This window comes from Oncorhynchus nerka, linkage group LG7 (assembly GCF_034236695.1).
Source record: "Oncorhynchus nerka isolate Pitt River linkage group LG7, Oner_Uvic_2.0, whole genome shotgun sequence".
In the NCBI taxonomy this organism is placed as follows: domain Eukaryota; kingdom Metazoa; phylum Chordata; class Actinopteri; order Salmoniformes; family Salmonidae; genus Oncorhynchus; species Oncorhynchus nerka.
This window is the reverse complement of record NC_088402.1, coordinates 12,601,258-12,625,833: the sequence shown is the minus strand read 5'-3', so window position 1 is coordinate 12,625,833 and position 24,576 is coordinate 12,601,258. Positions and strand designations below refer to the sequence as shown.

Sequence of the window (24,576 nt, the reverse complement as noted above, 5' to 3'; positions counted from 1 at the left end):
GTGGCGCCCCAAAACCACGCCCTACTGGAGGTATGCGGCGCCTCATCTGCAAACGCATCTGTGACTGTGAGTGCAGGGCTGGGCACTCTGGGTGTTTCTGAAAGAGCATACATTAGTGCTGGGTTCATTTTGTGTGAATAAGGGCTGGGTTGGTTGTGTTTGACGGGGTGGGTTGGTTGTGTTTGACGGGGTGGGTTGGTTGTGTTTGACGGGGTGGGTTGGTTGTGTTTGACGGGGTGGGTTGGTTGTGTTTGACGGGGTGGGTTGGTTGTGTTTGACGGTGGGTTGGTTGTGTTTGACGGGGTGGGTTGGTTGTGTTTGACGGGTTGGTTGGTTGTGTTTGATGGGTTGGTTGGTTGTGTTTGACGGGGTGGGTTGGTTGTGTTTGACGGGTTGGTTGGGTGTGTTTGATGGGTTGGTTATTTGGGTGTGTTTGATGGGTTGGTTATTTGGGTGTGTTTGATGGGCTGGGTTGGTTGTGTTTGATGGGCTGGGTTGGTTGTGTTTGATGGGCTGGGTTGGTTGTGTTTGACGGGGTGGGTTATTTGGGTGTGTTTGACGGGGTGGGTTATTTGGGTGTGTTTGACGGGCTGGGTTATTTGGTTGTGTTTGACGAGGTGGGTTATTTGGGTGTGTTTGACGGGTGGGTTATTTGGGTGTGTTTGACGGGCTGGGTTATTTGGTTGTGTTTGACGAGGTGGGTTATTTGGGTGTGTTTGACGGGGTGGGTTATTTGGTTGTGTTTGTTTTATTTGATGGGCTGGGTTATTTGGGTGTGTTTGACGGGGTGGGTTGGTTGTGTTTGATGGGTGGGTTGGTTGTGTTTGATGGGTTGGTTATTTGGGTGTGTTTGATGGTGGGGGGTTGGCTGGGTGTGTTTGGATGATGGTGGGGGGTTGGCTGGGTGTGTTTGGATGATGGTGGGGGGTTGGCTGGGTGTGTTTGGATGATGGTGGGAGGGTTGGCTGGGTGTGTTTGGATGATGGTGGGGGGTTGGCTGGGTGTGTTTGGATGATGGTGGGGGGTGTTGGCTGGGTGTGTTTGGATGATGGTGGGGGTTGGCTGGGTGTGTTTGGATGATGGTGGGGGGTTGGCTGGGTGTGTTTGGATGATGGTGGTGGGGTGTTGGCTGGGTGTGTTTGGATGATGGTGGTGGGGTGTTGGCTGGGTGTGTTTGGATGATGGTGGGGGTTGGCTGGGTGTGTTTGGATGATGGTGGGGGGTTGGCTGGGTGTGTTTGGATGATGGTGGGGGTTGGCTGGGTGTGTTTGGATGATGGTGGGGGGTTGGCTGGGTGTGTGGATGATGGGGGGTTGGCTGGGTGTGTTTGGGTGATGGTGGGGGGTGTTGGCTGGGTGTGTTTGGATGATGGTGGGGGTGTTGGCTGGGTGTGTTTGGGTGATGGTGGGGGTTGGCTGGGTGTGTTTGGATGATGGTGGGGGGTTGTTTGGATGATGGTGGGGGGTTGGCTGGGTGTTTGGATGAGTTGGATGGTCGGGGGGTTGGCTGGGTGTGTTTGGATGATGGTCGGGGGGTTGGCTGGGTGTGTTTGGGTGATGGTGGGGGTTGGCTGGGTGTGTTTGGGTGATGGTGGGGGGTTGGCTGGGTGTGTTTGGATGATGGTGGGGGGTTGGCTGGGTGTGTTTGGATGATGGTGGGGGGTTGGCTGGGTGTGTTTGGATGATGGTGGGGGTTGGCTGAGTGTGTTTGGATGATGGTGGGGGGTTGGCTGAGTGTGTTTGGATGATGGTGGGGAGGTTGGCTGAGTGTGTTTGGATGAGTGTGTTTGGATGATGGTCGGGGGGGTGGCTGGGTGTGTTTGGATGGGGGGTTGGCTGGGTGTGTTTGGGTGATGGTGGGGGTTGGCTGGGTGTGTTTGGATGAGTGTGTTTGGATGATGGTCGGGGTTTGGCTGGGTGTGTTTGGGTGATGGTGGGGGGTTGGCTGGGTGTGTTTGGGTGATGGTGGGGGGTTGGCTGGGTGTGTTTGGATGATGGTGGGGGGTTGGCTGGGTGTGTTTGGATGATGGTGGGGGGTTGGCTGGGTGTGTTTGGGTGATGGTGGGGGGTTGGCTGAGTGTGTTTGGATGATGGTGGGGGGGTGGCTGAGTGTGTTTGGATGATGGTGGGGAGGTTGGCTGAGTGTGTTTGGATGATGGTGGGGGTTGGCTGAGTGTGTTTGGATGATGGTGGGGGTTGGCTGAGTGTGTTTGGATGATGGTGGGGAGGTTGGCTGAGTGTGTTTGGATGAGTGTGTTTGGATGATGGTCGGGGGGGGTGGCTGGGTGTGTTTGGATGGGGGGTTGGCTGGGTGTGTTTGGGTGATGGTGGGGGGTTGGCTGGGTGTGTTTGGATGAGTGTGTTTGGATGATGGTCGGGGTTGGCTGGGTGTGTTTGGGTGATGGTGGGGGGTTGGATGGGTGTGTTTGGGTGATGGTGGGGGGTTGGCTGGGTGTGTTTGGATGATGGTGGGGGGTTGGCTGGGTGTGTTTGGATGATGGTGGGGGGTTGGCTGGGTGTGTTTGGGTGATGGTGGGGGTTGGCTGAGTGTGTTTGGATGATGGTGGGGGGTTGGCTGAGTGTGTTTGGATGATGGTGGGGAGGTTGGCTGAGTGTGTTTGGATGATGGTGGGGGGTTGGCTGAGTGTGTTTGGATGATGGTGGGGAGGTTGGATGAGTGTGTTTGGATGATGGTCGGGGGGTGGCTGGGTGTGTTTAGATGATGATGGTGGGGGGAGGGGTGGCTGGGTGTGTTTGGATGATGGTGGCTGGGTGTGTTTGGATGATGATGGTGGGGGGTGGCTGGGTGTGTTTGGATGGGGGGTTGGCTGGGTGTGTTTGGATGATGGTGGGGGGTTGGCTGGGTGTGTTTGGATGATGGTGGGGGGTTGGCTGGGTGTGTTTGGATGATGGTGGGGAGGTTGTGCCAGGGGTCATGTTAATGCAGGACTGCATTTTTTTCATGCAGAAAATAACATAAAAAAACATAAAAAATAACTTTCTGCGTTTTGTAAAAACAGATATAAAATGCTTGTCATTGTAATTCTGCTTCAGTCTGTGTTTAAACCATGAAGGTAGAAGGACTCATTTTTGTGCCTCATATACACGCCTCCACTCAGATTAAATGTCTTCGCTGTCATCGTTGGATCACCAGACCGCTCTGACTGATGTGGAGGCTACTTTTCTTCCAGTGTAGTGTGTCTCCAGTGTAGTGTGTCTCCAGTGTAGTTTGTCTCCAGTGTAGTTTGTCTCCAGTGTAGTTTGTGTCTCCAGTGTAGTTTGTCTCCAGTGTAGTTTTTGTCTCCAGTGTAGTTTGTGTCTCCGGTGTAGTTTGTGTCTCCGGTGTAGTTTGTGTCTCCGGTGTAGTTTGTCTCCAGTGTAGTTTTTCTCCAGTGTAGTTTTTGTCTCCAGTGTAGTTTTTGTCTCCAGTGTAGTTTTTGTCTCCAGTGTAGTTTGTGTCTCCAGTGTAGTTTGTGTCTCCAGTGTAGTTTGTGTCTCCAGTGTAGTTTGCAGTGTAGTTTGTGTCTCCAGTGTAGTTTGTGTCTCCAGTGTAGTTTGTGTCTCCAGTGTAGTTTGTGTCTCCGGTAACAAGTTAAAATGCTAAATTAACTACAAGCAAAACATTTGAAAATGTATCTGGCTACATTCTTTCAATGATAAACCTGGCCATGCATCGTTTTTGCAAAAATGACCTTGCTTTCTTTGTTGTAAAGCTCATTTTCTTGGCTGCTTGCCAGATAGTTGCACTTCTGTTGTCATCTGATTAACGATTTTCTGCCGAAAGTGTTGCACAAATGTATTTTGTGTAAAGGAAAACTGTAGTTGCACGTCCCTGATATGAAACGCAGGTGAAATGTTTCAAAATGCATATTTTTCGATGTTCTGCATTTTGACTGTGTGTGGGTCCGGGCCCAAACCAGTCCGTGCATCACTACCAGTATATAGTCAAATACAGTATACCGCCCACCTCTAATTCACTGTTAGTGATGGTTGTGCCGCTGGGTGTGTGCATGTGTGTTGGAGAGGGAGAGTATTGGCTGTGTGAGATGCTGTCACTGTTTCTATTGTTTACTATTGATGACTGATCAACACTGACTCTCAACTTCTTCAGCCAAGACCCCCCTCCTCCTCTCCCCCCTCCTCTCCCCTTCCTCATCTCTACTACCCCTTCCTCTTCTCCCCTTCCTCATCTCCCCCTTCCTCATCCCCCCCTTCCTCATCTCCCCTTCCTCATCTCCCCCCTTCCTCGCCCCCTTCCTCATCTCTCCCCCCTTCCTCATCTCTCCCCCTTCCTCATCTCTCCCCCCTTCCTCATCTCTCCCCCTTCCTCATCTCCCCCCTTCCTCATCTCCTCCCCCTTCCTCATCCCCCCCTTCCTCATCTCCTCCCCCTTCCTCATCTCTCCTCCCCCTTCCTCATCTCCCGCCCCCCTTCCTCATTTCTCATCTCTCCTCCCCCCTTCCTCATCTCTCCTCCCCCTTCCTCATCTCTCCTCCCCTTCCTCATCTCTCCTCCCCCTTCCTCATCTCTCCCCCCTTCCTCATCTCTCCCCCCTTCCTCATCTCTCCCCCTTCCTCATCTCTCCTCCCCCTTCCTCATCTCTCCTCCCCTTCCTCATCTCTCCTCCCTCCTTCCTCATCTCTCCTCCCCCTTCCTCATCTCTCCTCCCCTCTTCCTCATCTCTCCTCCCCCTCTTCCTCATCTCTCCTCACCCCCTTCCTCATCTCTCCTCCACCCCCTTCCTCATCTCTCCTCCCCCCTTCCTCATCTCTCCTCCCCCTTCCTCATCTCTCCTCCACCTCCTTCCTCATCTCTCCTCCCCCTTCCTCATCTCTCCTCCCCCTTCCTCATCTCTCCTCCCCCTTCCTCATCTTCTTTCTTTAACTACTTTAGGGAAATAGTAGAAGTACGATAAGAATGTTGCTTATCTCTCTCTATCCATTTCTCTCTCTCTCAGACCGTAGTTTTGAGGATGATGCAGACAGTGCAGATGGGGACCGTGCTCAGGCTGCCTTCAAGGTCCCCAAGGTCCCCAAGAAGTCGGCAGAGTCCTCTGCTGCACGAAGACCCAACACTATGGCTTCCAAGATCGGAGGTAAGAGGCGGGATCCTGTTTACATGGAAGTCCAGCCTTGTTTACCTCTTAGAAAGACATTGATACGTCATTGGTTGGTAGCATTAACCCGGGATTACTCACACTGTAATAAAATTAACATTTTGCAAATAAAGTTCCTTCGATTTAATTTCATATCATTAGTCTCTTTGATTAATTTCGTTAGTCTTGATGACTAAAACACGACTGCTGAGACGTCCGATATAAAACACTAACTGTATTCATCACATACCCTGTGACACACTTTGACCCTGTGACCCTTTGACCCTGTGACCCTTTGACCCTGAGCTGGGTAATGACCAGATCAAATTAAATACCTTTTTATTAGTCACGTGCCGAATACAACAGTTACAGTGAAATGCTTACTTACAGGCCCTTAACCAACAATGCAGTTAAAAAATATATATATATATATGAGAGACCCTGCTGTAGGTTTAAACTCGTAGTTCAAACCTACAGGAGGGTCTCTTTCCAGGAACAGGGTTGGAGTTTAAACCTACAGGATGGTATCTCTCCAGGAAAAGGGTTGGAGTTAAAACCTACAGGATGGTATCTCTCCAGGAACAGGGTTGGAGTTTAAACCTACAGGATGGTATCTCTCCAGGAACAGGGTTGGAATTAAAACCTACAGCAGGGTATCTCTCCAGGAACAGGGTTGGAATTAAAACCTACAGCAGGGTATCTCTCCAGGAACAGGGTTGGAGTTAAAACCTACAGCAGGGTATCTCTCCAGGAACAGGGTTGGAGTTAAAACCTACAGCAGGGTCTATCTCCAGGAACAGGGTTGGAGTTTAAACCTACAGGATGGTATCTCTCCAGGAACAGGGTTGGAATTAAAACCTACAGCAGGGTATCTCTCCGGGAACAGGCTTGGAGTTAAAACCTACAGACATTTACATTACATTTAAGTCATTTAGCAGACGCTCTTATCCAGAGCGACTTACAAATTGGTGCTTTCACCTTATGACATCCAGTGGAACAGCCACTTTACAATAGTGCATCTAGGTCTTTTAAGGTGGGAGGGGAGAAGGATTACTTTATCCTATCCTAGGTATTCCTTAAAGAGGTGGGGTTTCAGGTGTCTCCGGAAGGTGGTGATTGACTCCGCTGTCCTGGCGTCGTGAGGGAGTTTGTTCCACCATTGGGGGGCCAGAGCAGCGAACAGTTTTGACTGGGCTGAGCGGGAACTGTACTTCCTCAGTGGTAGGGAGGCGAGCAGGCCAGAGGTGGATGAACGCAGTGCCCTTGTTTGGGTGTAGGGCCTGATCAGAGCCTGGAGGTAGTGAGGTGCCGTTCCCCTCACAGCTCCGTAGGCAAGCACCATGGTCTTGTAGCGGATGCGAGCTTCAACTGGAAGCCAGTGGAGAGAGCGGAGGAGCGGGGTGACGTGAGAGAACTTGGGAAGGTTGAACACCAGACGGGCTGCGGCGTTCTGGATGAGTTGTAGGGGTTTAATGGCACAGGCAGGGAGCCCAGCCAACAGCGAGTTGCAGTAATCCAGACGGGAGATGACAAGTGCCTGGATTAGGACCTGCGCCGCTTCCTGTGTGAGGCAGGGTCGTACTCTGCGGATGTTGTAGAGCATGAACCTACAGGAACGGGCCACCGCCTTGATGTTATTTGAGAACGACAGGGTGTTGTCCAGGATCACGCCAAGGTTCTTAGCGCTCTGGGACGAGGACACAATGGAGTTGTCAACCGTGATGGCGAGATCATGGAACGGGCAGTCCTTCCCGGGAGGAAGAGCAGCTCCGTCTTGCCGAGGTTCAGCTTGAGGTGATGATCCGTCATCCACACTGATATGTCTGCCAGACATGCAGAGATGCGATTCGCCACCTGGTCGGCAGAAGGGGGAAAGGAGAAGATTAATTGTGTGTCGTCTGCATAGCAATGATAGGAGAGACCATGTGAGGTTATGACAGAGCCAAGTGACTTGGTGTATAGCGAGAATAGGAGAGGGCCTAGAACAGAGCCCTGGGGGACACCAGTGGTGAGAGCACGTGGTGAGGAGACGGATTCTCGCCACGCCACCTGGTAGGAGCGACCTGTCAGGTAGGACGCAATCCAAGCGTGGGCCGCGCCGGAGATGCCCAACTCGGAGAGGGTGGAGAGGAGGATCTGATGGTTCACAGTATCGAAGGCAGCCGATAGGTCTAGAAGGATGAGAGCAGAGGAGAGAGAGTTAGCTTTAGCAGTGCGGAGCGCCTCCGTGATACAGAGAAGAGCAGTCTCAGTTGAATGACTAGTCTTGAAGCCTGACTGATTTGGATCAAGAAGGTCATTCTGAGAGAGATAGCGGGAGAGCTGGCCAAGGACGGCACGTTCAAGAGTTTTGGAGAGAAAAGAAAGAAGGGATACTGGTCTGTAGTTGTTGACATCGGAGGGATCGAGTGTAGGTTTTTTCAGAAGGGGTGCAACTCTCGCTCTCTTGAAGACGGGAGGGACGTAGCCAGCGGTCAGGGATGAGTTGATGAGCGAGGTGAGGTAAGGGAGAAGGTCACCGGAGATGGTCTGGAGAAGAGAGGAGGGGATAGGGTCAAGCGGGCAGGTTGTTGGGCGGCCGGCCGTCACAAGACGCGAGATGTCATCTGGAGAGAGAGGGGAGAAAGAGGTCAGAGCACAGGGTAGGGCAGTGTGAGCAGAACCAGCGGTGTCGTTTGACTTAGCAAACGAGGATCGGATGTCGTCGACCTTCTTTTCAAAATGGTTGACGAAGTCATCTGCAGAGAGGGAGGAGGGGGGGGAGGATTCAAGAGGGAGGAGAAGGTGGCAAAGAGCTTCCTAGGGTTAGAGGCAGATGCTTGGAATTTAGAGTGGTAGAAAGTGGCTTTAGCAGCAGAGACAGAGGAGGAAAATGTAGAGAGGAGGGAGTGAAAGGATGCCAGGTCCGCAGGGAGGCGAGTTTTCCTCCATTTCCGCTCGGCTGCCCGGAGCCCTGTTCTGTGAGCTCGCAATGAGTCGTCGAGCCACGGAGCGGGAGGGGAGGACCGAGCCGGCCTGGAGGATAGGGGACATAGAGAGTCAAAGGATGCAGAAAGGGAGGAGAGGAGGGTTGAGGAGGCAGAATCAGGAGTTTCAATGAGGTTAGTGGAGGAACAGCATCTAGTAAAGATGAGGTCGAGCGTATTGCCTGCCTTGTGAGTAGGGGGGGAAGGTGAGAGGGTGAGGTCAAAAGAGGAGAGGAGTGGAAAGAAGGAGGCAGAGAGGAATGAGTCAAAGGTAGACGTGGGGAGGTTAAAGTCGCCCAGAACTGTGAGAGGTGAGCCGTCCTCAGGAAAGGAGCTTATCAAGGCATCAAGCTCATTGATGAACTCTCCGAGGGAACCTGGAGGGCGATAAATGATAAGGATGTTAAGCTTGAAAGGGCTGGTAACTGTGACAGCATGGAATTCAAAGGAGGCGATAGACAGATGGGTAAGGGGAGAAAGAGAGAATGACCACTTGGGAGAGATGAGGATCCCGGTGCCACCACCCCGCTGACCAGAAGCTCTACAGGAGGGTCTCTCTCCAGGAACAGGGTTGGAGTTAAAAACCTACAACAGGGTCTCTCTCCAGGAACAGGATTGGAGTTTAAACCTACAGGAGGATATCTCTCCAGGAACAGGATTGGAGTTAAAAACCTACAGCAGGGTATCTCTCAGGATTGGACATCCCTGCTCTAGTACATTAATAGTATAGTTGAATCAGGTCAGATAGTGCTTGGGTGGGACAACTTATAGTGACACTCAGACTGGGGGATACACGTACTCTGACCTCTCTGACCTCTCTGTCTCTAGGTGCGTCTAAGGATGGAACCGGGGGCATCGATGAAGAAGACTTCATCAAATCTTTCACTGATGTCCCCACAGTACAGGTAACACACGTTAGTATGTATTAGTACCGGGACTGCAAGCAATGTAGACAAGACAGTTTGTGTACCATCACTAGTGTGAAATAAATCTGTCTCTCTCTTCTCTCGCCTGTCTCGCCTGTCTCTCGTCTCGCCTGTCTCTCGTCTCGCCTGTCTCTCGTCTGTCTCTCTGTCTCGCCTGTCTCTCGTCTCGCCTGTCTCTCTCTCGCCTGTCTCTGTCTCGCCTGTCTCTCTGTCTCGCCTGTCTCTCTGTCTCGCCTGTCTCTCGTCTCGCCTGTCTCTCGTCTCGCCTGTCTCTCGTCTCGCCTGTCTCTCGTCTCGCCTGTCTCTCGTCTGTCTCTCTGTCTCGCTGTCTCTCGTCTCGCCTGTCTCTCTGTCTCGCCTGTCTCTCGTCTCGCCTGCCTCTCGTCTCGCCTGTCTCGCCTGTCTCTCTGTCTCGCCTGTCTCTCTGTCTCGCCTGTCTCTCGTCTCGCCTGTCTCTCGCCTGTCTCTCGTCTCGCCTGTCTCTCTGTCTCGCCTGTCTCTCTGTCTCGCCTGTCTCTCGTCTCGCCTGCCTCTCGTCTCGCCTGTCTCGTCTGTCTCTCTGTCTCGCCTGTCTCTCTGTCTCGCCTGTCTCTCGTCTCGCCTGTCTCTCGTCTCGCCTGTCTCTCGTCTCGCCTGTCTCTCGTCTGTCTCTCTGTCTCTCGTCTCGTCTGTCTCTCTGTCTCTCGTCTCGCCTGTCTCTCTGTCTCGCCTGTCTCTCTGTCTCGCCTGTCTCTCTGTCTCGCCTGTCTCTCGTCTCGCCTGTCTCTCGTCTCGCCTGTCTCTCGTCTCGCCTGTCTCTCGTCTCGCCTGTCTCTCGTCTCGCCTGTCTCTCGTCTCGCCTGTCTCTCGTCTCGCCTGTCTCTCGTCTCGCCTGTCTCTCGTCTCGCCTGTCTCTCGTCTCGTCTGTCTCTCGTCTGTCTGTCTCTCGTCTGTCTCTCGTCTCGCCTGTCTCTCGTCTGTCTCACCTGTCTCTCGTCTCTCGTCTCGCCTGTCTCTCGTCTGTCTCGCCTGTCTCTCGTCTGTCTCGCCTGTGTCTCGCCTGTCTCTCGTCTGTCTCGCCTGTCTCTCGTCTGTCTCGCCTGTCTCTCGTCTGTCTCTGGTCTCTGTGTCAGATCTACTCATCTCGTGACCTGGAGGATAACCTGAATAAGATCAGAGAGATCTGTTCTGATGACAAACATGACTGGGACCAGAGAGCCGCTGCAATGAAGAAGATCCGCTCGCTGATTGTTGCCGGGGCAACGGAGTACGAGTGTTTCTACCAACACCTGAGGCTTTTAGACGGAGCGTTTAAACTGTCAGCTAAAGACCTCCGATCACAGGTGGTACGAGAGGCCTGCATCACTGTGGCGTGAGTACCACACACACACACACACACATCTTTGTACATTACTTCTCAAAGAGAAAAATGGAAGGGACACTTAATCTCTCTCCCCCGCTCTCTCTCCCTCCTCCCCCGCTCTCTCTCCCCCCCCTCTCTCCCCAGCCACCTGTCGACAGTGTTGGGTAATAAGTTTGACCATGGGGCTGAGGGCATTCTTCCTATCCTGTTCAACCTCATCCCTAACTGTGCCAAGGTTATGGCCACTTCAGGGGCGTCTGCTATACGCTTCATCATACGGGTGAGTTAGACCACCAACACACACACAGAGATACACACACACAGATACACACACAGATACACACACACACACACATATACACACACAGAGATACACACACACACACAGATACACACACAGAGATACACACACACAGAGATACACACACAGAGAGATACACACACACACACACACAGATACACACACAGATACACACACACACACACACACACACACACAGATACACACACACACACACACACACACACAGATACACACACAGATACACACACACACACACACACACAGATACACACACAGACACACACACACACACACACACACACACACAGATACACACACAGATACACACACACACACAGATACACACACACACACACACAGATACGTACCACAGATAATAAAATTACCTTTTGTGTATTTGTCTCTGCAGCACACACACGTTCCCAGACTCATCCCCCTGATCACCAGTAACTGCACCTGCAAGTCTGTGGCCGTCAGACGGTGAGCATGATGAAGAGGAGTGTAGTGATGATGATGAAGAGGATTGTAGTGATGAGGAAGAGAATTGTAGTAATGATGATGAAGAGGGTTGTGGTAATGATGATGAGGGTTGTAGTAATGATGAAGAGGAGTGTAGTAATGATGAAGAGGAGTGTAGTAATGATGAAGAGGAGTGTAGTAATGATGAAGAGGAGTGTAGTAATGATGAAGAGGAGTGTAGTAATGATGAAGAGGAGTGTAGTGATGATGAAGAGGATTGTAGTGATGATGATGATTGTAGTAATGACGATGAAGATGAAGAGGATTGTAGTGATGATTAAGAGGAAGAGGATTGTAGTGATGATTAAGAGGATTGTAGTAATGATGAAGAGGATTGTAGTAATGATGAAGAGGATTGTAGTGATGATGATGAAGAGGATTGTAGTAATGATTAAGAGGATTGTAGTGATGATGATGAAGAGGATTGTAGTAATGATGATGAAGAGGATTGTAGTGATGATGAAGAGGATTGTAGTGATGATGATGAAGAGGATTGTAGTAATGATGATGAAGAGGATTGTAGTGATGATGATGAAGAGGATTGTAGTAATGATGATGAAGAGGATTGTAGTGATGATGATGAAGAGGATTGTAGTGATGATGATGAAGAGGATTGTAGTGATGATGATGAAGAGGATTGTAGTGATGATGATGAAGAGGATTGTAGTGATGATGATGAAGAGGATTGTAGTGATGATGAAGAGGATTGTAGTGATGATGAAGAGGATTGTAGTGATGATGATGAAGAGGATTGTAGTAATGATGATGAAGAGGATTGTAGTAGTGATGATGAAGAGGATTGTAGTGATGATGATGAAGAGGATTGTAGTGATGATGATGAAGAGGATTGTAGTGATGATGAAGAGGATTGTAGTGATGGTGAAGAGGATTGTAGTGATGGTGAAGAGGATTGTAGTGATGGTGAAGAGGATTGTAGTGATGATGAAGAGGATTGTAGTGATGATGAAGAGGATTGTAGTGATGATGGTGAAGAGGATTGTAGTGATGGTGAAGAGGATTGTAGTGATGATGAAGAGGATTGTAGTGATGATGAAGAGGATTGTAGTGATGACGAAGAGGATTGTAGTAATGATGATGATGGTGAAGAGGATTGTAGTGATGGTGAAGAGGATTGTAGTGATGACGAAGAGGATTGTAGTGATGACGAAGAGGATTGTAGTAATGATGATGATGATGAAGAGGATTGTAGTGATGATGAAGAGGATTGTAGTGATGATGAAGAGGATTGTAGTGATGATGAGGTTTCTTCCTCCCTCAGGAAATGTTTTGACTTCTTGGACCTGCTGCTACAGGAGTGGCAGACCCAGACTCTGGAGAGGTGAGAGTTCAACACACTGTTCAAAATCCAAAGGAATCTTGGTAGAATCTTATTCTCCTGTTATTTACTTGACGTGGGGATGTACATATTGTCAGTGGGGGACAATCACTAACGACAATAACCATATATTCAACAATAACAATTAGCATAGAGGACAAGTGCAGGTTGATTGGTCTGTCAGACACCGTCCCTCATCTTATGGCAGGCAGTAATGTAGTGCGCTGCCAACCCACAGCTCTCTGTGTCCTCCCCCAACAGGACGGGTAGCCTACTCTCATCAGAGAGGTCTTTGAACCCTTGAATTAGGGGTTCAAATTTGGAGAAATGACACTCTCTTTATTGTTTTATATTTTTTACATTTTGTTTTTCTAAGGTTTTGATTAGTAACCAGGTCTAATAGTTTGTCTCGCTGTCTCTCAGACATCTTTGTCAAGGTTGTGATCAGTAACCAGGTCTAATAGTTTGTCTCGCTGTCTCTCTGACATCTTTGTCAAGGTTGTGATCAGTAACCAGGTCTAATAGTTTGTCTCGCTGTCTCTCAGACATCTTTGTCAAGGTTTTGATCAGTAACCAGGTCTAATAGTTTGTCTCGCTGTCTCTGACATCTTTGTCAGGGTCTTTCTAAGGTTTTGATCAGTAACCATGGTGATATAGTTTGTCTCGCTGTCTCTCAGACATACAGCGGTGATGGTCGCCAGCATTAAGAAGGGAATCGCAGATGCCGACGCAGAAGCCAGGGTAGAGGCCCGCAAGTAAGAATACACACACACACTCAGCATTACACACTCAGCATTACACACTCAGCATTACACACTCAGCATTACACACACACACTCAGCATTACACACACACACACTCAGCATTACACACACACACACTCAGCATTACACACACACACACTCAGCATTACACACACACACACTCAGCATTACACACACACACACACACACACACACACACACACTCAGCATTACACACACACACACACACACTCAGCATTACACACACACACACACACACTCTCAGCATTACACACACACACTCTCAGCATTACACACACACACACACACTCAGCATTACACACATTTTCCTACAGACATACTCACACATTATTTCTCTCTCTCAGGGCATACTGGGGTCTTAGGAACCATTTCCCGGGGGAGGCAGACTCTCTGTTCAACTCGTTAGAACCGTCCTATCAGAAGAGCCTCCAATCGTCTCTCAAGACTTCTGGGAGCGTGACGTCTCTTCCTCAGAGCGACCGCTCCTCTTCCTCATCACAGGAGAGCCTTAAGTAATGACCCCTGACCTTTAACTATATGTTTTTGAGAGGAGGGGCTCAGAGGTACCCGGAAAGTAATATTCTGCTCTCGCTCTTTCCTTCTTTCTCTCTACTCTCTACTCTCTACTCTCTCTCTACTCTCTCTACTCTCTCTCTACTCTCTCTACTCTCTCTCTACTCTCTACTCTCTCTCTACTCTCTACTCTCTCTACTCTCTCTCTACTCTCTACTCTCTCTCTACTCTCTCTACTCTCTCTCTACTCTCTACTCTCTCTCTACTCTCTTTCTCTCCTCTCTCTACTCTCTTTCTCTCCTCTCTCTACTCTCTACTCTCTACTCTCTTTCTCTCCTCTCTCTACTCTCTACTCTCTCTCTACTCTCTACTTTCTCTCTCCTATCTACTCTCTTTCTCTCCTGTCTCTACTCTCTACTCTCTCTCTACTCTCTCTCTCTACTCTCTCTCTCTCCTCTACTCTCTTTCTCTCCTCTCTCTACTCTCTCTCTACTCTCTACTCTCTTTCTCTACTCTCTCTCTACTCTACTCTCTCTACTCTACTCTCTCTACTCTCTCTCTACTCTCTCTACTCTCTTTCTCTATACTCTCTCCTCTTTCTCTCCTCTCTCTACTCTCTCCTCTCTACTCTCTCTCTACTCTCTCTCTACTCTCTTTCTCTACTCTCTACTCTCTTTATCTACTCTCTCTCTACTCTACTCTCTCTACTCTACTCTCTCTCTACTCTCTCTCTACTCTCTTTCTCTCTACTCTCTACTCTCTCTCTACTCTCTTTCTCTCTACTCTCTACTCTTTCTCTCCTCTCTCTACTCTCTCCTCTCTACTCTCTCTATACGCTCTACTCTCTCTCTACTCTCTTTCTCTACTCTCTTTCTCTACTCTCTACTCTTTTTCTCTACTCTCTACTCTCTTTCTCTCCTCTCTCTACTCTCTACTCTCTTTCTCTCCTCTCTCTACTCTCTTTCTCTCCTCTCTCTACTCTCTACTCTCTTTCTCTCCTCTCTCTACTCTTTCCTTCTCTATCTCTACTCTTTCCTTCTCTCTCTCTACTCTCTACTCTCTCTCTCTATTCTCTACTCTCTCTCTCTACTCTCTCTATTCTCTACTCTCTCTCTACTCTCTCTACTCTCTCTCTACTCTCTTTCTCTTCTCTCTCTACTCTCTCTACTCTCTTCTCTCTCTCTACTCTCTCTCTACTATCTCTCTACTATCTCTCTACTCTCTCTCCTCTCTTTCTCTCCTCTCTTTCTCTCCTCTCTTTCTCTCCTCTCTTTCTCTCTCTCTCTCTTCTCTCTCTTCTCTCTCTCTCTCTCTCTCTGCTCTCTCCTCTCCCCTCTCTCCTCCTCTCTCTCTCTCTCTCTCTCTCTCTCTCTCTCTCTCTCTCTCTCTCTCTCTCCTCTCTCTCTCCTCTCTCTCCTCTCTCTCTCTCTCTCTCCTCTCTCTCTCTCTCCTCTCTTTCCCAGTCGTCCTCTGTCATCTAAATGGTCAGCTGCTCCTGGAAGAGGTGAGACACACACACTACCTCTCCGGTATTGATTACATGATTTTGTGGCGTGTACGTTATTTGTTTCATTCAGAAAGTATCCAGACCCCTTAATTTTTCCACATACTTTCGGGAATCCACTGTTGTGTGTGTGTGTAAATATATATATCCTCCCTTCCCCTCCCAGTCCCGGCGGGTCATAAGGGCGGGGCGTCGCCGGGCTCCCTACAACGTTCCCGTAGCGATGTAGATGTTAATGCGGCAACGGTTGCTAAGCAGCGGCACATCGGGCAGGTGGGGCCAGTGAGACTGACCCCCGGCTCCTACTCCTCATTGGGTAAGGAAGCTGTCAATCAAACCAGACAGCCAACCAATCAGACAGGCAGTTTAGACATGAGTCTGAGTGACAGACGGCTGACTGATATGGTCTATCAAATAATCAATCACCCAAGTACGCGCGTGCACACACACACACACACACACACACAGAGGTATGGTGCTGTATGTTAAAATGATTTCCTAGTGCTTTCGGGACCTGGGCTGAACATCTTTCTGAATATACTTCCTGCCTCTCTCGTCTCCCATGTTTGTCTGAGTGTGGCTCTGTGTGTGCTTGCAGCCTGTCTGTGTTTGTGTAGATATGTGCTGTCAGTGTGTATTTGTTAGGCACGTTAGTTGTTCCGCATGATTCACTGTTGGACTATGTTCTGTTACTAACATAGATACTATACCTCTTTCTTTCTCTCTCTGCATTTCTCTCTCTCTGCATCTCTCTCTCTCTCTGCATCTCTCTCTGCATCTCTCTCTCTCTCTCTGCATCTTTCTCTCTCTCTGCATCTCTCTCTCTCTCTGCATCTTTCTCTCTCTGCATCTCTCTCTCTCTGCATCTCTCTCTCTCTGCATTTCTCTCTCTCTGCATCTCTCTCTCTCTGCATCTCTCTCTCTCCATCTCTCTCTCTCTGCATCTCTCTCTCTCTGCATCTCTCTCTCTCTGCATCTCTCTCTCTCTGCATCTCTCTCTCTGCATCTTTCTCTCTCTGCATCTCTCTCTCTCTGCATCTCTCTCTCTCTGCATCTCTCTCTCTCTGCATCTCTCTCTCTCTGCATCTCTCTCTCTCTCTCTCTCTCTCTGCATCTCTCTCTCTCTCTGCATCTCTCTCTCTCTCTCTCTCTCTCTGCATCTCTCTTTCTCTGCATCTCTCTCTCTCTCTCTGCAACTCTCTCTGCATCTCTCTCTGCATCTCTCTCTGCATCTCTGCATCTCTCTCTGCATCTCTGCATGTCTCTCTGCATCTCTGCATCTCTCTCTGCATCTCTCTCTCTCTCTGCATCTCTCTCTGCATCTCTCTCTCTCTCTGCATCTCTCTCTCTCTCTGCATCTCTCTCTCTCTGCATCTCTCTCTGCATCTCTCTCTCTCTCTGCATCTCTCTCTGCATCTCTCTCTCTCTGCATCTCTCTCTGCATCTCTCTCTGCATCTCTCTCTGCATCTCTCTCTGCATCTCTCTCTGCATCTCTCTCTCTCTCTGCATCTCTCTCTGCATCTCTCTCTGCATCTCTCTCTGCATCTCTCTCTCTCTCTCTCTCTCTCTGCATCTCTCTCTCTCTCTCTCTGCATCTCTCTCTCTCTCTCTCTGCATCTCTCTCTCTCTCTCTCTGCATCTCTCTCTCTCTGCATCTCTCTCTCTCTTTCTCTCGCACACTAAAGATGATGCCTCAGATAAAACAGATGGTAAGATCAACTCCTTCACTCCCCCCGCTCACTTCATGTTTTTAATTCCTCCCTTCATTCCTCCTACCTGTGTATCCTGGGAGTGGCCCTGGACAGGAAAGAGTTAACCCTGTAACCATGGCGCCCTCTGCTGTTCCTCTGTACTGTAACATCTCATATTCCATAATTGTGACCGACCGACTCAGTTTGTTCTTCTGTACCAAAATTATATATATATATATATATTTAACTTTAGATGAAAGCAGAGACACAGAGCTACCCTGAATTTTTAGGAACAATGGGAAAGTAATTCTGCTTTCAAAGTTGATTAACTTGTAACCTCACTTCTGAGAAAATGCCTTTTGAGTGTTTTGGTACACCTACTGGAGAGCTCTTTTTTGTCTCTACTCATTCAGCATGGTTCACACCCTCTTAAGCCTTATCCCCAGTACGCTTGTGTACCAAACAACCAAAGGTTTATACTATGTTTTATACTACGTCTTTCTGTAGACACTTGTCGATAGTGACATCATGAACATTCTGTTGTTTGTACGACATCAAACTTGTCATTGTCGTTATGAAACAGTATAAACACAAAAACTACAGCAGCCTTGTGGTGCAAAATGGCATAACTGGTGTATTTTAACACCAATATACCTATCCATTTAAAAATTCATTTAGTACATGCCAATCTAGCAAACCATGGAAACAAAATGCAAGTTTCTAAACAATGTTTTGGTTCGTTTCTAGCTGGCTAACCTTAAGCTAGCTGGCTAACCTTAAGCTAGCTGGCTAACCTTACGCTAGCTGGCTAACCTTACGCTAGCTGGCTAACCTTACGCTAGCTGGCTAACCTTACGCTAGCTGGCTAACCTTACGCTAGCTGGCTAACCTTACGCTAGCTGGCTAACCTTACGCTAGCTGGCTAACCTTACGCTAGCTGGCTAACCTTACGCTAGCTGGCTAACCTTAAGCTAGCTGGCTAACCTTAAGCTAGCTGGCTAACCTTAAGCTAGCTGGCTAACCTTACGCTAGCTGGCTAACCAGTTCAAATAATGACCATATCATATAGCCGACGACGTCTTCACTTCAGCTAATTTGTATTCAATATTACAGTAAAATAAACTCCCAACAAGATCATTAGTTTCTAGCTTGTTAGCTAACCTTAAGCTAGCTGGCTAACCTTACTGAATTTGGCGCCCTGCACTTTCACTGGCTGTTGTCATATCGATCCCGTTAGCAGGATTCAAGCCATAAGAAGTTTTTAACCAACAATGCAGTTCAAGAAATAGAGTTGAGAAAATATTTACTGAATAAACTAAAGTAAAAAGTAGCACAATAAAATTACATAACATTAACGATGCTCTGACACTGCCTAGTATATATAGGTCCAGGACGGCAGGGAGCTTGGCAGTGATGCAACCCGTCAGGATGCTGCAGCTGTAGAACCTGTTGAGGGTCTTGGGACCAATGCCAAATCTTTTCAGTCTCCTGAGGGGGAATAGGTTTTGTCGTGCCCTCTTCACGACTGTCTTGGTGTGCTTGGACCATGTTGGTGTCCACATCACCAACAAACTAAGGAACTTGAAGCTCTCAACCTGCTCCACTGCAGCCCCGTCGATGAGAATGGGGGCGTGCTCGGAACCTCTTTTTCCTGTTGTCCACAATCATCTCCTTGGACTTGATCACGTTGAGGGAGAAGCTGCAATTACTGTTGGTTCAATATTAGTTAGCTAACATTAGGCTAATAATATTATTACACAGATCATACACAACGTTAGCTAGCGAGCCAGCCAGCTAGCTAACAGAAAACGACTTTCTGACAAAATTAGAAACTTAGTTACTGTTTAGACTAAGTTAGGTATGTGAGTGTATATAGACTAGTATTCTCCAGTAGTACTTCTCTAACCTTCTCTAAACTAGTGCTTATTGCTTAGTAGTGGAGGGTGGGTTGGCTCTGTTCTATTCAGAAAGTGTGAGAAGAAGAGTGTGTGTCCAGTCAGTGTCCGGTCTAACAGTATGACCTCTGACCTCAGGTCGTCTGAGGACCAAGCAGCCTCTCACCACGGCAACCAGTGTCAGCCACGTGGACTCCCGGGGACGCAGCCGCACCAAGATGGTGTCCCAGTCACAACGTAAGGAGAAACACACACACACCTTAAACACATATACACACACACACACCTTAAACACATATACACACACACACACACCTTAAACACATATACACACACACACACACCTTAAACACATATACACACACACACACACTTAAACACATATACACACACACACACCTTAAAGACATATACACACACACACACACCTTAAAGACATATACACACACACACACACCTTAAAGACATATACACACACACACACACCTTAAACACATATACACACACACACCTTATACATACATACATACAGACATACAGACATACACACACACAAACACATATACATACATACACACACACACCTTACACATATACATACATACATACATACACACACACCTTAAACACATATACATACACACACACACACCTTAAACACATATACATACATACATACATACACACACACCTTAAACACATATACATACACACACACACACCTTAAACACATACATACACACACACACACACACACCTTAAACACATACACACACACACACCTTAAACACATATACATACACACACACACACCTTAAACACACATACACACACACACGTTCACACAGTTTTTGAGCCTCAAATGAATACCGCGTCCCTCACACACACACAATGTTCCACTGCTGTGGATGTATAAGTGTATTTGAGCGTGTGTTTGCGTGATGAGTTATTCACACTCTTTCTGTAGTCGCTGCTGGTATCCCTCAGTCACATTAAGCTCCTGCACATGTTTGTTTTTTTATACCTCTTAGGTTCCTACGAATCAGATTGCACACCAGGTATTGTGTGTGTGTGTGTGTTGGTTAGACGGACCCATTATGTTGCTCTCGTGGTCACTGTGGTTTTTTGTGAGACGGGGTGTGTTCTCTGCATGCTTTGTTGTCTCACCACTGAGTGTTTTGTTGTTGGTGTGAAGAGTCCAGGTCTGCCAATAGTAATACCAAAACATGACAAAATACAGCAGGAGGAGCTAGCTAACTCTGCACCAGGAGGAGCTGGCTAACTCTGCACCAGGAGGAGCTGGCTAACTCTGCACCAGGAGGAGCTGGCTAACTCTGCACCAGGAGGAGCTGGCTAACTCTGCACCAGGAGGAGCTAGCTAACTCTGCACCAGGAGGAGCTAGCTAACTCTGCACCAGGAGGAGCTGGCTAACTCTGTACCGGGAGGAGCTGGCTAACTCTGCACCAGGAGGAGCTGGCTAACTCTGCACCAGGAGGAGCTGGCTAACTCTGCACCGGGAGGAGCTGGCTAACTCTGCACCGGGAGGAGCTAGCTAACTCTGCACCGGGAGGAGCTAGCTAACTCTGCACCGGGAGGAGCTAGCTAACTCTACACCGGGAGGAGCTGGCTGGCGAACTCACTCTGCACCGGGAGGAGCTGGCTGGCGAGCGAACTCACTGCACCGGGATGAGCTGCCTTGCGAGCGAACTCACTCTGCACCGGGAGGAGCTGCCTTGCGAGCGAACTCACTCTGCACCGGGAGGAGCTGCCTTGCGAGCGAACTCACTCTGCACCGGGAGGAGCTGCCTTGCTAGCGAACTCACTCTGCACCGGGAGGAGCTGCCTTGCGAGCGAACTCACTCTGCACCGGGAGGAGCTGCCTTGCGAGCGAACTCACTCTGCACCGGGAGGAGCTGCCTTGCGAGCGAACTCACTCTGCACCGGGCGGAGCTGCCTTGCGAGCGAACTCACTCTGCACCGGGCGGAGCTGCCTTGCGAGCGAACTCACTCTGCACCGGGAGGAGCGAGCTAGCGAACTCACTCTGCACCGGGAGGAGCGAGCTAGCGAACTCACTCTGCACCGGGAGGTGCTAGCTAACTCACTCTGCACTGCTGCTAACTCGGGCACCGGGAGGAGCGTGCTGCACCGGGAGGAGCGGAGCTAGCGAACTCACTCTGCACCGGGAGGAGCGAGCTAGCGAACTCACTCTGCACCGGGAGGAGCTAGCGGAGCTCACTCTTGCACCGGGAGGAACTCACTTGCACCGGGAGGAGCAGCGAACTCACTCTGCACCGGGAGGTGCTAGAACTCACTCTGCACCGGGAGGTGCTAGCTAACTCACTCTGCACCGGGAGGAGCGAGCTAGCGAACTCACTCTGCACCGGGAGGAGCGAGCTAGCGAACTCACTCTGCACCGGGAGGTGCGTGCTAGCGAACTCACTCTGCACCGTGAGGAGCGAGCTAGCGAACTCACTCTGCACCGGGAGGCGCTAACTCATTCACTCGGTAAGTAGAGGAGATGATGCATCACTCTCAAGAAGCAGTGTGTGGACTCCCCCTGACAGGAACAAAATAAGAGATTCTAGGAACAAGAGATTAACATTGAGAAAATGAAGAATGATGGGGAGATATCTTTGTGCTCGAGAGCTGTGCCGGGGCAGGGCAGGTTTTGGCTGTGTGTGTTTGTGAGAGAGTGTTTTAGAGCATTTTTACTTTAAAGGTGTTTTTTATTTCCTCCATTGTGAAGCTGCTTTGCTTCGTCAGCGATACTGCTGCGTCACACACCGGCTACCCATCATGCAATGCTCTACCGTTCCTCCATCGAGCATCACAGCTGGTGCCGTGTGTGTCAGCCTTCAGTTTATTCAATATTTAATTGATACATTTATTTACGTGTTTGAATCGTGTTCATTGTCGCTCTCATTCTCCCGTCTAGGATCGCTCGGAATGCTCCCATGATGCTCTCTGTGTTCTAACGCCCATGGTGCTTTGTGCTCTAACACCCGTAATCCATCTTGTTTAACTTCCTGTCCCCGCCTCTGCTCCCTTCCCAACCAATGGTCTTATGGCTCCTCCCCCCTATTTCCAATTCCTCCTCCTCATTGGTGCAGGATCTCAGTCTGCTACCATCGTTGGTGGTAAGAATCTAACGTCTACTACCTGTTACCCTCACCCCCCCTCTCACCCTTCATCTGTTCTCCCCCTCATCCCCCTCACCCCCCTCTCACCCTTCATCGGTTCTCCCCTCATCCCCCTCACCCCTCTCTCACCCTTCATCTGTTCTCCCCCTCATCCCCCTCACCCCCTCTCTCACCCTTCACCTGTTCTCCCCCTCACCCCCTCTCCCCCTTTATTTGTTCTCCCCTCTCCCCTTCATTTGTTCTCCCCTCTCCCCCTTCATTTGTTCTCACCCTCCTCACCCCCTCTCTCACCCTTCCATCTGTTCTCACCCTCCTCCCCCCTCACCCAAGCTGGTCACCTAAAGCTCCACCCCTCTCTGGCTGAAGCATTTAGTTCAAACTAAAACATGGCTGTCTGCCTTCTTATGACTCCTTACTCTCTGAACCTAGGCCTGTTAAGAGAGAGCTGAGGCCTGTCTCTACCTGTTAGGAGGGAGCTGAGGCCTGTTAGGAGGGAGCTGGGGCCTGTCTCTACCTGTTAGGAGGGAGCTGAGGCCTGTTAGGAGGGAGCTGGGGCCTGTCTCTACCTGTTAGGAGGGAGCTGGGGCCTGTCTCTACCTGTTAGGAGGGAGCTGGGGCCTGTGTCTACCTGTTAGGAGGGAGCTGAGGCCTGTTAGGAGGGAGCTGGGGCCTGTTAGGAGGGAGCTGGGGCCTGTCTCTACCTGTTAGGAGGGAGCTGGGGCCTGTTAGGAGGGAGCTGGGGCCTGTCTCTACCTGTTAGGAGGGAGCTGAGGCCTGTTAGGAGGGAGCTGGGGCCTGTCTCTACCTGTTAGGAGGGAGCTGAGGCCTGTTAGGAGGGAGCTGGGGCCTGTCTCTACCTGTTAGGAGGGAGCTGGGGCCTGTGTCTACCTGTTAGGAGGGAGCTGAGGCCTGTGTCTACCTGTTAGGAGGGAGCTGAGGCCTGTTAGGAGGGAGCTGAGGCCTGTTAGGAGGGAGCTGGGGCCTGTTAGGAGGGAGCTGGGGCCTGTTAGGAGGGAGCTGGGGCCTGTCTCTACCTGTTAGGAGGGAGCTGGGGCCTGTTAGGAGGGAGCTGGGGCCTGTTAGGAGGGAGCTGGGGCCTGTTAGGAGGGAGCTGGGGCCTGTCTCTACCTGTTAGGAGGGAGCTGAGGCCTGTTAGGAGGGAGCTGGGGCCTGTCTCTACCTGTTAGGAGGGAGCTGAGGCCTGTTAGGAGGGAGCTGGGGCCTGTCTCTACCTGTTAGGAGGGAGCTGGGGCCTGTCTCTACCTGTTAGGAGGGAGCTGAGGCCTGTTAGGAGGGAGCTGAGGCCTGTGTCTACCTGTTAGGAGGGAGCTGAGGCCTGTCTCTACCTGTTAGGAGGGAGCTGGGGCCTATGTCTACCTGTTAGCAGGGAGCTGAGGCCTGTTAGCGGGGAGCTGGGGCCTGTCTCTACCTGTTAGGAGGGAGCTGGGGCCTGTTAGCAGGGAGCTGGGGCCTGTTAGCAGGGAGCTGTGGCCTATGTCTACCTGTTAGGAGGGAGCTGGGGCCTATGTCTACCTGTTAGGAGGGAGCTGAGGCCTGTGTCTACCTGTTAGGAGGGAGCTGAGGCCTGTGTCTACCTGTTAGGAGGGAGCTGAGGCCTGTGTCTACCTGTTAGGAGGGAGCTGAGGCCTGTGTCTACCTGTTAGGAGGGAGCTGAGGCCTGTGTCTACCTGTTAGGAGGGAGCTGAGGCCTGTGTCTACCTGTTAGGAGGGAGCTGAGGCCTGTGTCTACCTGTTAGGAGGGAGCTGGGGCCTGTGTCTACCTGTTAGGTGGGAGCTGAGGCCTGTGTCTACCTGTTAGGAGGGAGCTGAGGCCTGTGTCTACCTGTTAGGAGGGAGCTGAGGCCTGTGTCTACCTGTTAGGAGGGAGCTGAGGCCTGTGTCTACCTGTTAGGAGGGAGCTGAGGCCTGTGTCTACCTGTTAGCAGGGAGCTGAGGCCTGTTAGCAGGGAGCTGAGGCCTGTTAGCAGGCAGCTGGGGCCTGTCTCTACCTGTTAGCAGGGAGCTGAGGCCTGTTAGCAGGGAGCTGAGGCCTGTTAGCAGGGAGCTGAGGCCTGTTAGCAGGGAGCTGAGGCCTGTTAGCAGGGAGCTGAGGCCTGTTAGGAGGGAGCTGGGGCCTGTCTCTACCTGTTAGGAGGGAGCTGAGGGGATAGACGCGGGAGATATAAGAGCGAGGGAGGGAGACAGAGAGAGGGAGCGATGCATTGGTGATTCTGCATGGGAGGTAGAATGCGATGTGACCATCATCCTCTGACAGAACAGACCATTCCGATCTGTGTATTCTAGTATGGTCTGTGTATTCTAGTATGGTCTGTGTATTCTAGTATGGTCTGTGTATTCTAGTATGGTCTGTGTATTCTAGTATGGTCTGTGTATTCTAGTATGGTCTGTGTATTCTAGTATGGTCTGTGTATTCTAGTATGGTCTGTGTATTCTAGTATGGTCTGTGTATTCTAGTATTGGTTTGTGTATTCTGGTATAGTCTGTTTATTCTAGTAGGGTCTGTGTATTCTGCGTGTGTGTGGTGAAATAGATTAATT

At 50.0% G+C, this 24,576-nt stretch overlaps 1 protein-coding gene across 29 annotated transcripts in view; it reads left to right on the top strand.

The window, feature by feature from the left end:
• Positions 1-24,576, top strand: part of LOC115124612 (CLIP-associating protein 2-like) — a 180,074-nt gene that overhangs the window by 98,676 nt on the left and 56,822 nt on the right. For 16 of the 29 annotated variants that reach the window (XM_065020197.1, XM_065020201.1, XM_065020203.1 and 13 more), the window contains 13 exons: positions 4,957-5,094; positions 8,889-8,965; positions 10,099-10,337; positions 10,473-10,608; positions 11,042-11,112; positions 12,431-12,490; positions 13,165-13,242; positions 13,617-13,784; positions 15,249-15,289; positions 15,456-15,605; positions 16,976-16,999; positions 19,015-19,113; positions 19,908-19,934. In XM_065020197.1, coding sequence (XP_064876269.1) covers positions 4,957-5,094; positions 8,889-8,965; positions 10,099-10,337; positions 10,473-10,608; positions 11,042-11,112; positions 12,431-12,490; positions 13,165-13,242; positions 13,617-13,784; positions 15,249-15,289; positions 15,456-15,605; positions 16,976-16,999; positions 19,015-19,113; positions 19,908-19,934 — 1,308 coding nt within the window. The remainder of the gene's footprint in view (positions 1-4,956; positions 5,095-8,888; positions 8,966-10,098; positions 10,338-10,472; positions 10,609-11,041; positions 11,113-12,430; positions 12,491-13,164; positions 13,243-13,616; positions 13,785-15,248; positions 15,290-15,455; positions 15,606-16,975; positions 17,000-19,014; positions 19,114-19,907; positions 19,935-24,576) is intronic. The other 13 variants (XM_065020200.1, XM_065020220.1, XM_065020211.1 and 10 more) reach the window with 5 other exon arrangements.